Below are 16,003 nucleotides of genomic sequence, written 5' to 3' on the forward strand. Positions count from 1 at the left end.
CGTGTCAAGAATCTACGGGTTGTGTAGATGTTGACGACTGAGATTGACTCTGATGTTTAAGTCTATAAATCAGGGTCAGTCTTAGTTAGTTAGAGAGTTTAATCAATCAGTTAGTACTATTAAGAAGAAAAGTGAGGATTGAGATATACACTGAGTGAAGAGTGAATCGTCTGTGAGGGAGGGAAATTCTTTCTCAGGGAAACAGGAGCGTTTGTCATTCTTGGTGTGTTTTCTCACTGGTTTGAAGTACGTTGTAAAGACAGTGAAGAAGAAAAGAAAGAACGGTGTTGATCTTGATAATACACTCGAACTACCTTCATTGAGGAGTTCGCGGGGACTAGGCTTTCGAGCTGAACCTCGTCAACAATTTCTTGTGTTTGTGTGTGTGAGAATTCTTGTGAGTTCAGGGTTTTTTGGGGATTCAAATTCCTACAATTTTGTATCATTGCGTTGAATAGTTAAGGACACAATGTTAAAAAAAAAGGTGAATTCTTTTGCTTTGTTTAATATTGTTATTCAAATTTTGTTTTTCAATAACTCTTGAATAATCACAAGCGTTCGACCAATACCAGAATTCTGAACTAAACTTGAACTACCTTTAAAATAGTATTAAGATGATTTTGAACTAAATTTGGGGAAAAATTCTAATCATCCTGATTCCAATCCTATTGGAATTTCGATTCTAAATGACCGGATTGTTATATTATGACTAGTGTCACAATTCTTGCCAAACCAGAACGAAACACTCTGTTTCGGGTTGTTTCGGTATTATTCATGTAATATAAAAAAAATTATTACTTAAAATATTCTTTAATAATAGTATTAGAAATTTTGTTGCGTGAACTAAACATAATTCATGTATCATGAATAGTAGTAAAATGGAACAAAATTTCAGTTGATTTTCTGAGCGCTCATGTTTATTTTGAGCAAAAGAAAAAGGTGACGGCTCTTTGTGTACATTGATAGTTTTGTCATTTAAAAAATTTATTAACGAACAAAAAAGCCAACAAAAAATTAGAGGAAAAAAATATATTTGAGTAATTAATTTTTTTTAACGGATAGTAAGAAGCAATAAACAAGAAATAAGTTTGATGCTAAGAAATATTATTGAAAATTCGAGATATAGATACAGATATTATTTATCTAAAATTTGGAGAGGATATATATATATATATATATATATATATATATATATATGATATTTTATCTTTTATTTATATATATGATATTTTATCTTTTATTTATATTATCTTGCAGCTTTTTTTTTCAGTATTAGAATGAATATAAATCGTTATATAGAACAGTTAAATATTTCACAAAATTTATCTTTCATTTTCATTACAGTACTCTCGTTTTTCATGCATGGGAAAGAGACATAAACAGAGCATAGGTTTGTCCGAAAAAAAAATGGTAACGCACGAATATATGTTGATATATGGACAAAAGTTGGTACTGGATGGTAAAGAAATAAAGAAAAATGATATAGTTTGAGGTGAAGATGCTCATGGATGGTGTTTTTGTTTTTTTGGCTGTTATAAAACTAAAAGAAAATTAATAATAAGAAAACCCAATTGAAATTGGTAGCTTGTTTACCCACCAAAGGTTTTTTTGTTGTCATTGTTGGAAGTAATAAAGAGAGGTCTGAGCACAAACAACTACAACATTCACAACGAAACCAAATGATATAATTCTTTATAACCAAATATAGCTCTTGTTAATTCAAATTATTTTTGTAAATTAAAAATTAGCACCGAATCATGTTTAATATTTTGCAAAAGTAAGTAGAACAATTTATGCCAAAAAAAAAAAAATCAAATCAAATGTATCTAACTTCAATTCAAGAATAAGTATACACGTACACACATTTCTATAATATTATGTATATAAAATACACAGATTACAGTTGGCATGGAATTAAATCAATAAAGCATAATTGAAACGGTGGCCTAATCTTTTTCTTTTCTGCAATCCAATCATTTGATTTGTGAGAAATTTCATTTAGTTTACACAATTTGTATTCCCGTACACATACGTGAAAGGCACCTGCCACAACTCAACTCCTTTTTTTGATTTCTCCTAATTTTATTAAAATAATATTAATGTATTATTTCTCTTCCTTTGTATATAAATAGGGGCAATTACTTTTATATAATATCCTTATTTTAAAAAGTAGTTCAATTTTAATTTTATTAATAAATAAAAATCAATCAATTCGCAATAAATTAAATTAATTAAAATAACTCTATATTTAATTTAATTTATTGCGAGTAAGAGAGCTATTTTTTTAATAAAATTAAATTTGGCTATTATCTTAAATGGTTACTTGCCATAAATTCCTATATAATAATAATAACAATAATAATCAAAATCAACAGTCATAAGCAATGAAGAATAATCAGTCAGAAATTCTTTATGCGGAAATTGACGTTAAGAAGATTGTATTTCAATAACGACCAACTTGCACCCATGATATAATATGCAAGGACCTCCTTGTAATTTCACGCACACAAAAAAGAAAACAAAATAAATTATAATAAGGGGCCAAAGAAGAGTCACGCCAAAATGACCATATATAAAGAGAGAGAGAGGCATATAGTTAGATATATATCCGCGCAGCTGGTTTCATATTTTATATGTGCACTAAACTCTTAGCTGGTACTCTCAAACAGTGGGCTCCAATTCAAATCACATCACATATATATACACACACACACACACAGAAACACATCAGAATTATTATTATTATAATCTATCGATGGCGAGAGTTGGGAACAAGCTTGCGCTGACGAAGCTGAAGTCGGCGATAAAGAGACTCCCGTCGTTCACGAAGTTCGGCCGGACGGCGAGCGAGAAGGAGGCGGCGGCGGTGGCGGTGTACGTCGGGAAGTCCCAACGGAGATATGACGTGGCGGTGGAGGTGGCGGAGCACCCGCTTTTCCGGGAGCTGGTGGACAGCACCGGCCGGGAAGAGGATGACGGAGGTGTCTACGTGGCGGACTGTGAGGTCGTCATGTTCGAGCACCTTCTCTGGATGATCCACAACGCCGTCGGCTCCACCGATCACCTCGTCCACTTCTACACCACCACTTCTTGCTGATATATACATATATATATATATATATATATATATATATATATATGTGGCTGTGTTCATTGTTATTACTGCTATTAATTGAATGTGCGATTAATTAGGGTTGTTTGTTTGTAGGAAATTGAGTCATTAATTTGATGTTATAGAGCTATTTTACGTACCTGTCAATTTTTATTTTACCATTCTGCTGCTTTCTCTTTCTCCGGCTATTTTTATAACAATTGATCTTGTTGTTTGAGGCTTGAGAATTGTTTGTCTCATTTTTAAGATTTATATACTGGTTGTTTTGAAGCAATGTAAATGCCAATTTTTATTTTGTTTTGGGAAATTTTTTTGCAGTAATTTTTTTTAATAAATAAATCCATCGACCTGAAATTATACGAATCAGGCATACAAAAAAAATATTGAAGAGTTGCAATTCAACCTTGCTGCTGCTATTGGCAGCTGGGTAACTGTAGCAGTAAAATATTAATTACTAAGTTCTGCATCACATAATTTTATTGCTCTTTGATATTAATGTGCGAATATATATAGGTGAGTCGTTTTCATATTTATTTGTGCAGTACATTGCATCGGACCATGCGTTTTAATATAGGATAATTTAGTAAAATAACCAATTTAAATGTTTGGTGAAATTGCTAAATAATCAAGATTTGATAAATATTAGGTAAATAACCAATTTTATTTATTTATAAACATAAATATTAAGTAAATAGTCACTGTCATATTAAGTCACGTCATCATTTATGGCTATTTACCTTATATTTATCAAACCTTGGTTATTTAATAATATCAAAGGTTTAAGTTGACTATTTTTTTAATTTTTTGTTTAATATGTATTTATAAATACACCTCTCAAAGACTACGTACCCACAGACTTGCATCTGAAAGAGCGCAGTGTAAATACAAACATTTTGCTCATTATTAACAACGGATTTGAACCTAAAAGAACGCACTTTATACAATTACAATCACTTCATAAATAACTGGGATAAATTTTGCTTGTGTGACGTGTATGTGTATTGACAATTTCTTATTGAAATTCTGTATTCTTTTTCTAAGAGAACGAATTGAAATCCTCCTAAACCATTATTTTATAAAGGATATTATTAATCATATCTTCCATGACAACTCTATGAAACTACCAAACCGCACAAACATAGTATTTCTTTTTCTCTTTTATAAAAGATGGTTGGCACAAAAAAGACATGATTAACATATACCTGTGAAGGCCATGCCAGTGTGATGTATATATGACTTTCTTGCTATATATTTTTTCAATCCCTTTTTATTTACATAAACTATGATATAGTCAATATGGCCTAATTGTAGATTTCATATATATACTAAAAAAAAGGTGTCGTTATACCTGTTTTATTCATTGGAAGGGACGACCAAATAGACATATATTATATCAATATAATCACATATACTTTAGTGATATTTTAATATGATAAAATTAGCTGTGGACAAAGTATATAGAATAAACTGATGCATAGGCTTTGACTGATTTTCGCATAAAGTTATATGTAAATTCTTTGTTTAAAAATCTAATTGATTAGGTAGTTTGGCTCTATGCTTTATACCAACCAAGCACTAAACGACAGTAGTTTTTATTATATGATATATTACTATATATCTTAGCAATCATGTTCTTGTTAATCAAGTAGTTAGGGGACGGTCTTCTTACCAAGAAAAAAAAATTGAGTATTCCACAAGATCATTAATTATATACTTGGCAGGAAAGAATATATTATTAAAATGTTTTTTAAAAAACTGTTACAAGAGGATTATATAATATACACTGTCTAACAAACCTGGCCAAAATCGTCAGGCAAATCTTATCCATGCCAACCAAGGCCTCCACTAATTTAGTATATACATAGCTTGCTTGTTTTGAAAGGAAACTTTATTTAGTATAATTAATCATCACTCTAAATTAACCAGCCGGATTATATGTTGATACGAAGTATTCTATGCATATTTAGTAATATGTAACTGAAAGTAGATATTAAAAAAAGTGCAGATTAATTAGTGTCTCATTAGCAGGAAAACACGAACTTAACGAGAGGCTACTGGAGTAAGAACAAACATGCCATAATCTATGTGCTTTTTTTACCATTAAATAATACGTACGTAAGAGATTTGAATTCAAGTTAAATTAATATTTATTATAATATTTTAGCACCTTCTATAATACATATTTACAAGCTATTGAATGCCAAAGAAAGAACACTATTATATGCTTTACAAGAAAACATGACGTAAAACAAACGTGAAGAAAAGAAAATTATTAATTTTTCATCTCATGTACTACCACGAGTCAATGATTGAAATACCAACAACGACAGGATATGACAATGAGATACATATATACACACAATATATCGTTTATATCTATAGAGATACCAAGCAAATGAATATCTTGGAAAATGTACTGCCTAAAAGATTATAGTATTTACATGATAAACACAAACTGATGCAAAATATAAAAAATTAATAATGTAAAATTTGTTGCACTAACATAAATGACACGTACAAACAGCATAACCAGAGACGAACTCAGTAATTCAAGTTAAGGTGGCTAATATGCGGAAAGAAAAAAAATCAGAAGGATTGATTTATAAATTTTTAGAGTAAAAAAATATATAATAATTTAAAAATGGGCAAAAAAATTGAGGGAGGGCTATAGCCCCTATAGCTCTTACAAGCTTCGTGCTGAACATAACATTCTCGTCTTGGAGATGCCAGTATTACAATATAGTTTGAGAATGTGTACTTAGTTTGTTAATGTCTTTTGTAAATATAATACATATTTAATACTAATACATACAATGGAGGCAGTTTTAAAAAAATAATATTTTGACGCTTACCGTGAACATGACATGAATGCACTGTATTTTGTTTTACGGAGATATGTTAAGGGTATTGATGGCATATTAAGTATGTTGTTACATATCTATTGGCTAGGTTACCTAATAAGATAATTGATAGCTAACAGAATGTTATATGTTGTAGTCGGTCTATTGATCAGCTTTTTCCACAAATTTGTAGCATTAATTATTGAAACAGTTTTTTGCTACGATTTAACCCCAGTTAACTCCTAATTTGAATCGAAATTTGGACGCGTAAAATCTCATTCTTATGAGTTTTTTTTTTTTTTTTTAACCTAGAGTTATACGGAGCTCGCTCACACACTCATATATTTTTTCGACCTGGGCAAACGCTTTCTAGATGTAGGCATCATTAGTCGAACTAGATTATCAATTTATGTGATAATTTATTATTTTGCATGCATTACGTTCTCACAATTATCTAATAAATTTAAGCAATTGTGATGACAATGTTAAACAAGTACAATGTAGCAAATTAAGAAAAAGAAAAAATCTCAATATGTACATACAAGGAGGCGAAATTTGCAACCACTTTTTAGGTCATATAATCTATCGATACATGTCAACCAGTTTCTAATGTAGCAGGAATAGAACGTGATCCTATATAGTTCATTTTACAGCTAAGACGTGGTTTTGCTTTTGTACTTTTCGTCCCCATGGTCATGTGTTCCTTCTAAAAGTCATGAATATATCTTGAAAAATTAAAGAAAAAAATAGGTTGAATACAGCACATAATTGAGATTGGTGTCCAAGCATAGTCCAAGTGTTGAAACTTGAAACACTATTTCTATATAATTCCAAGAGTTATGCCATTGTTTCTATTCAATTTGTTAAGCTTTGGTCGTGTACCACCATGTCCACTTGTTTGTTATTACATATGCAATGAATGTATACATTAGTACAATGAGAGTAGAAACGTAGTCCTTTTTTTTTCTTTTTTTTTTTTTGTTGTCTACGACTAAATTTAAAAATGACACTCGTAACCCGCGAATTATAACCATTATTCCACCCTTCTAGAAAATTTAACATCTAGATGACTATTATTGTGTACGTTTGCGTTTGTATGAGCTAAAGCAAAAAATAATTTTGTTTTTATAACGGCGTGGAGGTTTATTCAAGAAGTAAATAATTTTTCATTAGCATTTACTCTTAAATCATACTACCCCATATATCCTCGTAGATAAGATAATCATAATCATTACTAAAGTGACTTAAATCCAATCACGCATGGAATATAAAGTAAGGAAACAGAAAACAGAGAATCAATTTGTGATGAATGTGACAAAACTTGTCACATAAACATTTGGAACTACATGATGTGTATCAAATGTTGCAAAAGTACTTAGCTGGATCAACCAATTTCCCTGAAAGCTTTTTTGGCTTCATTGACCATATTCAACTCTTCAATGTCCTTTGCTCCCAGAGGAATTCTCAAAACACATTTGTTAGATCTGTCGCATATTTTTTTTTTTTGAAAAAAAATAAGGTATTGTTGTGTATTATATGTCATTTACTATCAATAATATAATTTTTCGGGCTTTTTCGCATTTATTAAAAAGTCTGTGAGGACTTTGTAGGTCCAGTTTCATTGCAAAATATGATCTTAATTCTATTATTTCATGATCGTGTGGAAGTTGAGCGAGATTCATCTAGATTGTGGTATAGTCTTTAGGGTACAATGAATTTCCTCTACTCATGACCTCAAAGATCTAAATGGATTTTTGTGTTCTTCCTTGACCGTCATTTCGTATTTGTTACTCAAGTCTTGTATAGGTGAAAGTATTTACACATTCTTATATAATCCTTGCTAGTTTCTGAGATATGGTCCCCCAAATAGGTAAAAGTATTGACACATTCTTATATAATTTGAAAAGGGATGAGTTAGTTCGATTAAAAAAAAAAAAAAAGGCACGAGTTAGTGAATAGACTTGTTCAAACAGCACACTGATAAAACAGTTCACACAATAATCGTAGATTATCACAAATAGACGAGCACAATCATATCATATCATTTAAGTGGCCAAAAATCCTTAATAGGAAAAATCAATAGTGAGACAGTCACCACTCATGTAGACTACTTAATTTATTACCGACGAAATGGCGGCATAAATACATATCGTTTTCGTTTGGATCGGGTTTACTACTTAATCCTTTTTTTTTACGGGAAAATTACATATTCTCTTGTTTTAGTGTTACCGTTGCTACATGCATTGTTAAGTTTAACAGAATGAAAACGTGTAACAATCTGAGAATAAGTACTGGGTCAATTTTTAAACAACAAATGCTTATAAATGAGAAAAAAAAATATTATCTTTTGAATTATTCAATTTTAAAACAGAAAATAAATAGAAGGAAAAGAAATAAATAGATACGGTTATTTTCGAAATCCCTAGCTTTTTCTTTTCTTCTGGTTCATCGTCTTCGTCGCGATAATGGGAGAACAAAAATCTCCGTCGTCGTTCGATAGTAGTTGCAGAAGTTGGAATTGCGCATCGAGTCGACCACGAGACTTGCAGAGGCGAGGAGACCAACTTCTCATGAAATCAATTTCTCAGTCAAAAGATGAAGAGACTTGCAAGTGTGGCATTCCATTGGTTGAGAGGGCGTCATGGACTAACTTGAACCTCGGCAGGAGATTTGGTAGCTGTTACGAGAAAAGGGTATGTTTTTTTTCGAAATCATTTGGTCTGGTCGATGATGCTATTGTGGTTGTGGATTGACAGTGAAGGTGGTCGATTTGTTTGCATGGTTTCCTTTGTTCGTGAATAGACAGAAGGTGGGTTCAATAGCTTTGTTTGGATTGACACTGAAATGTGCGACCAGTCAAAGCAAGTAATTCCAGGTCTACTAAGACATATAAATCATTTAGAATTCGAGAAGGCCAAGCTTCAAACATCATGGAAATCAAATGGAACGCTGAAAAAGCATCTACTGCAAGAACAACACGGAAATCAGTTGGAACTAGGATAGTATGTGTGATGGTATCTGTATGTGTTTTGGTATCATGTATCGTTGTTTGAACTAGTGTTTTGGTGATTTGTATGTGCTTGTGTCGTACTCAGAAAAGCTTAGATTTCTTGTTTTGCAATTAGAAAAAGGTTATGATATTTTAGTCTAATAATTGTATCAAAATCAGACATGCCATTAAAATTTATAATCATGTTCATAATAGGCATTAACAGCCACAAACTGTGTACCAAAAACAGGCCAAGATATTGACATTAACAACCACAGAAATTGTACCAAAAAGAGGCCTTAACATCTACATAAAGGCCACAAAAAATAGGCCTAAACTGTTCTGAATGTAGTTGCAAAACAAAGGCCTAAACTAAGTTGTTTTGCAACATTAACTAGGCTGTGAAGAGCTTGGCTACGACTCTTTTGCCCTTGCTTTCTGTTTGTTCCTCCGATCCCTTCTTTTCACACTCGACGGTGACGTTATCTTTCTTTGATTGTGCTCTCTTTCTTCCTTGTGTACCTGTCATATAAGTTGGTTATAAACTTAATTAGACAATTCAATAATACCACCATTAATCCACATAAAACAGAAACAACCCTGTTCATAAACTAGATTCTGTCAAGTGCAGTGTGAATGCCCAGTTTGGCCACACCTGCTGCAATGATTCACTTGGCCTTTCCTAGAGTGTTCTGAAGGAGGAGGTGGACTAGATTCTGGAGGTGGTTCGTCTTGACTTTTATTTTTTTCTTCTTTGGTTCACCTGGCAGTGAAATTTCTGGTGGTGGTTCAATGGGGTTGAGGCCAGGATCCGACCATTTATTGGGACTGGTCACTGGTTGAATCACGACGTTGTATGCTGTCACATACGCATCTTTCTTATACCAATCATTGATGTAGTCCATTTTTTTCCAAACTTGATGACCATATACACGGCAATGCATGTGGGCATGGTATGCCATTAAGCTAAAAAGATCGGGATGTTCAAGTTCTTGACCTCAAATCAACCACAAATGACTCTGTTCTTGACCTAAAGCGTCTCTTGCTGCCTTCTTTGCTTTATAGAACACATTCTTGGGCACATCGCAGAACTTTGCTGCAGAATTTAATTCCTTAAAGTTTTGATAGACCAAATTCGGGTTGAGTCTGAAGTGGTCCAAGAAGTGATTGACATGTCACGTACTTGTAACATGCTTGTTATTGAAGACAATCCCACACTCGTGCTTATCAAATAGAGTATTAATACTCACCTCCTTCTTGTCTGAATTTAGAACCTTGGCATACAGAACTCATTTGCACCCCGTCCCTCGACATTTGGCTCTGATTCGATTCTGGTCGTTAAAACAATATTGAAATTCCCTATCGGCTTTTATGAACTCCTAACTCAGAATCTTCCTCAGATGGCCAATTGTGAGAAATTCTATATCTAGTGTGAACTTGAAATTTTCCAGATTTCTTATCGGGTTGAAGTCTTCCTCGTCTGACTATCGTTGTCGTCGCTTTGTAAGCTTTCAAGGTCACTCTTATCCCTATGCCCATCAGAGTCTTCAATCTCACCTCTGACACCGTTACAGACTCGTTGATAGCGGTCCACCATTTTTTACGGTGATTCGTGTTCCGCATATCAGCTTTGTGCTCTCCATAGTCGTGATACTCTTCCTCTTCAAGCTCGACATCTTCATCGTCAACTGGTTGTGACTCTTCGTCCATCGCCGACATTATGGGATCTAGAGTTTTTTAATTTCTAATTTCCTTTTGGCACGGTTAATCTCTTTGTTTTAATTCATTTTTATTTTTTTTTTCATTCTATTTAATTTCTCTTTTTTTTACAACTTAATTACAAAATAATAACAACATAACTTGTTTTTTATAAATGCTAAATCTGGACCATACAATTAGATTAGGTAGCAACGGTAACACTAAAACAAAAGAATAGGTAGTTTTCTCGTAAAAAAAATTTAGGTAGTAAATCCGATCCATATGAAAACAATATGTACTTATGTTGCCATTAGAATTCATACAATTTTTTTTTCGTAAACCTGAACTAATAACTTCTTACGTTTGAAGTCCTAATAAGACGTTTGTCATGGCCAACTGATTTAGGCCGGCATGTAAAGGAGGTTATTATATGCAAGAACCTCCACGGCTTATATCTTCACATGTCTTGCAACTCACTTGTGAGCCTTCGAACTTTCCTTTATGGACGTACAACACCATAAGTCTTCGAGATCATGAGATATTGAAGATGTTTGGAAGAAAAAAAAAACAAGAGTTGTTAGTAAATATTATTACCTAAATATGACCAACTTAAAAAAAGTCATAATAGTAAAAATGAGGACAACTATTTTTTAGAACCTATTTAAATAGTCTAGCACATAATCTCAACTTAATTTTGTGGTAATTCCTAGTAGATTTTTCTTTGGTTCTTTATTATAAGAATAGCATTTTGATGCATGGCAAACTGGATTATAGTTTTTGAAAACTTGAAATTGCCGAAACAAAAATGGACGCAAAAGTAGTGTTTTTTTTTTATTGGAAACGACATAATAAAAAGGATCGGTGCTATGCATTGGGGTTAAGTGATTCAAGTCAAATTCAGATGTTTTGGACTTCAAGATGACGTTTTATGTTTTCTGTCAGTTTTGATTATTTTAGTTTTGTTGTTTTAATTATGTGTGTTAATGCGACCTTTATTTACTGTGTCAAGGGCCTTTATTTTCTATTTAATTTGTTTGGGTTGTGAAAGGTCTCTTGATGCACTATAAATTAAGAGAACTTGTTTTGTATTGGAAAGATTATGATGTTGATGAATTAAAAAAAATTAAAAATTGAGAATTTCCCCCAAATCCGAGCGTCATGAGCAAGTTCCGAGTTGATGTCCGAAAATCGGCATTTGTGCACGAATCAATGGTGATTGGATGCCTCGAGTCTAGAATTTGTGCGCGAATTAGTAGGCGAAAGAAGATTCTTGATCAGGTCTTCTTTCTCGAATCAACGATCAAGTTCGACTATGCGGTACTTTTATTTCAGTTCTTAGATCAGTTATTTGATCCTCGTATCTTTTGCTGCATCAGTTGGTATCAGAGTTGAAGAGGATCGTGAATCATGTAGAGTTTTGTTGGATTCGTTGAGGACGACCCTATATCACACGTGTTCAAGATTGATGGCGAAGAAGATGAAGAATGTTTCTTTGAGCCATTAGGTGACCCAATATTCGGTGATGATGATAAAGAAGAAGAAGAAGAAGACCCGGAGATAGCTCTTCCTCTGGTGATCAATCAAACCAGACCCATAACATATTTGTGGATTTATTTATTTCAATGGAGGGCTGGAGTTTTGTTATCTACAATTGGCTAAAAAGATTATCATTTATCCACACCATTTGAAGATACGTCGAATTCGAGAAGCAATTCTGTCAAACGCAAGGAGAATGATGCATGGCAAACTGGATTATAATTTTGGGAAACTTAGCATTCTCGTGCAGAAATAGACACTGAAATAGTTTTTATTTTTTTTTATTGGAAACGACATAAAAAAGTTCAGACGCATTGGACTTCAAAATGACGTTTTATATTTTCTATCAGTTTTGATTATTTTAGTTTTGTTGTTTTAATTATGTGTGTTACTGGCCTTTATTTTTTTATGTTGATGTGTGTTAATGGCATTTATTTTCTGTTTAATTCTGTTGTTTGGGTTGTGAAAGGTCTCTTGATGCACTATATATCAAGAGAACCTATTTTTTATTAGAAAGATTATGATGGAATGAAAAAAAAATCTTTTGAGAATGTTCTCTCAATTCTTCCGAAACTATACATTCATTTGAATCGACGAGTTTTAGATGCATAATTCTTAGTATTCCTTGAGTCAATAAGTTTTAGAAACTATAATCCGGCATTTGCGAGCGAATCAACAGACCTATACATTTATCCCCTTTATTTTACATCACATATTTAAATTTTTATTGCAAAGAATAGTATTTTAAAATGGTAAATAGTTATTTTCGTAATTTATACAGTTAATTTAATTTGTTTAGTGTTTTGGGCTCTATTTCATTTCATTTACTGTTTACAATTTTATTAACAGAAATTTGTTACAATTAATCATTCTCTTAGCTTTTTTAAGATTTTATCCAAAGTTTCATTTCATTAAAAAATAGTCCACAAAGTCTGTAGTAAATTAATTAACTAAAAAGTATATCTAATTTACTCTTTAGTTAATTAATTTACTGCGGGCCTGGTGATCTATTCTTTTAGTGAAATGAAACTTGGGGGTACTTATTAAATGAGGGCGAGATATTGGGCTATTGGCCTAATTTCCATTTTATTTATATGAAAATAATTATTTATAAGAAATTAATTTATAAAGAGTTTATAATTAACGCTATTTTAGAAATGTTGCACCTTAAAAACGCTATTTTCGTTATATTCCCCTTATTTTTAATTTTATGTGCATCAAGATTATTTGCACCTTAAATATAAATAAAATGGTAGTTACTTTTTGTATTTTTCCTTAGAAAATAGTGTGCAAAAATAGCATTCTTTAAGTTGTAAATATTGATAGTTCTTGACGTTTATAGTATTTTTTTCAGTTTGCTTACTGTTTTTCACTCTACTTATATTTATTTATTGTTTACAAATTTATTTATAAAAAAATTAATTGTAAAAAAATGCTATTTAAAAAAAAATTAAAATAGTTTACCCTTCTTGAGCAAAAAAATAGTTCACTCATATACGGTATGTTATATTTACCCAAAGCATAAAAGCTAAAAACGAAAGCCTACAGAAGGCCTCTCAGTCCAAGCCCCTAAATAACACAAGTATCAATATGATAGATTGATTCCGCGAAAACGACGGTCGTACAACGTTTCACAAAAACGACAAATCATACAGAGACGACAATTTACACCTATCGCGTTGTCAAGCCCCAGAAAAGAAATCGTAAACACAGCTACTGTTTCATGTGCAAAGAAGAAGAAGACCAAAACAAGCGCGAAAGGAGACTATGTCGAGATTTCGAACAATATGGCAAGCTTCATTGAGTGCGACAAAGAAAGGTAAATTCAGTGTTCAGTTTCAATCTGCATTTTTGCACTTCGATGTGATTCAATTTGGTGCCATGGTGTTGCCGAAGCGCTGACGTGGAGCGCCGAGGACCTGATTCCACCGTCGGAGAAAACCATATTCAGCTTCAAATCCCCAGACGAGATAAAAAATTGGCACTTGTATTCCGACTCAGAATTCGGAGGTACTCATTGTCTCTGTTCATTTCTTTAGCGTACGAAAACCCCAATTTGTGTTACACCGTCAAAAAGTAATCAAAATGTGCGCAGATTTCTAATTAATCATTGCAGGGCTTTCCTCTGCGTCTCTGGAGATCCCTGAATCTGGAACAGGTTTTTATTTTGTTTTATTTTTTTCTATATACAATTTACTTATTTTCTTGGTGATTTAGAATCTATGGTGATTGTCTTTGGCAGGGGTTTTCTCTGGCGACCTTTCGCTGGATGTCGTTGGGGGTACGAAGTGGAACGTTTCTCGGGGTGGGTTCTGTGGTATGAGATCAAAGAAGGTGAAATCATTAATTTAGGAACTATGAGCTTAGCTTATTTTGATTTGCTCTGTGTAGTTTTTTCTTTTACTTTTTTTTTAATTACTGTTGGCAGTTTAATGACTTTATTGATTTGGAGCCGTTCGATACGATCGCGATGAAGATTAAAGGGGTGGGTTTAATCCTTCGGGAAGGTCTACAAGTTTCCAGACTTTGTTGACATACATCAAGTGCATTTCAACTTTCATGACGTCAAACCAAGGGTTTGATTCAAAACAAACCATCGCGTGGCTATAGGAAACATGGTCATCCATGTCGGAGACGGCTACGAGAGTATCTCCATAAGACATGTACTTGTCAGGCTTTTGAGAAGCCCTCCCACTACGTCGAAGTACTACTTGACGAGATTCTGAAGAGTTAGGTTGTGTTTCAGTTGGGGTAAGAACAGTTCTTACAGATGAGGTAGAAACTTCCTCACCCAACTTTTCTTCAAGTACAATTTTGCTTCTAGGTTTTACATCTTTCATAAAGTCATCCTCAAGGAAACGAGCATTCGTGCTAACGAAAGTCTTATTGTCCTCGGGACTATACAAAGTAAAACCTTTGGTTTCCTTCGGATATCCAATGAACAGACACAATTCTGACCTACTAACCAACTTGCTAGTCTTTTGCCTCAGCACATGTGCAGGGCAACCCAAAATTTTGATGCGGCCAAGATTTACTTTACGGCCAGTCCATCGTTCATAAGGAGTACCAGGAACCGTTTTAGACGGAACTTGGTTCAGAATGTATGCGACTGTTTCGAGGGCATATCCCCAAAAGGAAAGATGGAGTGATGAGTAACTCATCATTGATCTAACCATCTCCATAAGAGTTCGGTTTCTTCTCTCTGACACTCCGTTTTGTTGAGGTGTGCCAGGTGCGGTAAGCTGAGAAGCGATACCTTCTTCATTAAGAAAGTCATCGAAATCTCCAGACATATACTCACCACCTCGATCAGATCGAAGGGTTTTGATCACTTTTCCAGTTTGCTTTTCCACTAAAGCCCTAAAGACCTTAAATACGTTAAAGGTCTCGGATTTGTGTTTGAGCAAATAGACAAACTCATATCGTGAGTAATCATCGGTGAATGTAACGAAGTATTTGTATCCTCCATGTGCCTATTGACTGAGCGGACCACATACATCAGAATGTACTAGTTCCAGCAACTCAGTGGCTCTTCGACCCTTATCGGAGAATGTAGCGAATCAAAATTTCAAGATTAATCTTGTAAATTAAGTTAATCAAAGGACGGAAAAATTATGTAAATTAATTTTCTAAGTAGTATTTACAGTATTTTTGGATTTGAAATATATTAAGGTAAGGAGAAATCTCGTAATAAAATAGAGGATTTATCGAGTTCGTCGTGAATAATAAATTATTTTCCGATGAGATATTCCGGAATTTAATTTAAGAAAATAAATTCTCAATGACGAGAATTATTTCCGAAAAACCTTAAATATATTTGAATTAATC

General features: G+C 33.1%; 1 protein-coding gene and 1 pseudogene across 1 annotated transcript; both read left to right on the plus strand.

Annotated features, from left to right (window-relative positions):
- The first annotated feature begins 2,577 nt into the window (after positions 1-2,577).
- Positions 2,578-3,413, plus strand: LOC149385606 (auxin-responsive protein SAUR78 pseudogene; annotated as a pseudogene).
- Positions 3,414-13,777: 10,364 nt separating this feature from the next.
- LOC149385607 (putative complex I intermediate-associated protein 30) lies at positions 13,778-14,708 on the plus strand. Its single transcript, XM_089626372.1, has 5 exons — positions 13,778-13,994; positions 14,072-14,185; positions 14,292-14,333; positions 14,418-14,509; positions 14,604-14,708. Exons 1-5 carry the CDS (start codon positions 13,943-13,945, stop codon positions 14,706-14,708), a joined length of 405 nt encoding a protein of 134 aa, XP_089482498.1. The 5' UTR covers positions 13,778-13,942.
- The last annotated feature ends 1,295 nt before the right edge of the window (positions 14,709-16,003 follow it).

The sequence above is a fragment of the Urtica dioica genome, chromosome 9 (genome assembly GCF_054948205.1).
Source record: "Urtica dioica subsp. dioica isolate 48M chromosome 9, U.dioica_male_clone48M_v1_H2, whole genome shotgun sequence".
Classification (NCBI taxonomy): domain Eukaryota; kingdom Viridiplantae; phylum Streptophyta; class Magnoliopsida; order Rosales; family Urticaceae; genus Urtica; species Urtica dioica.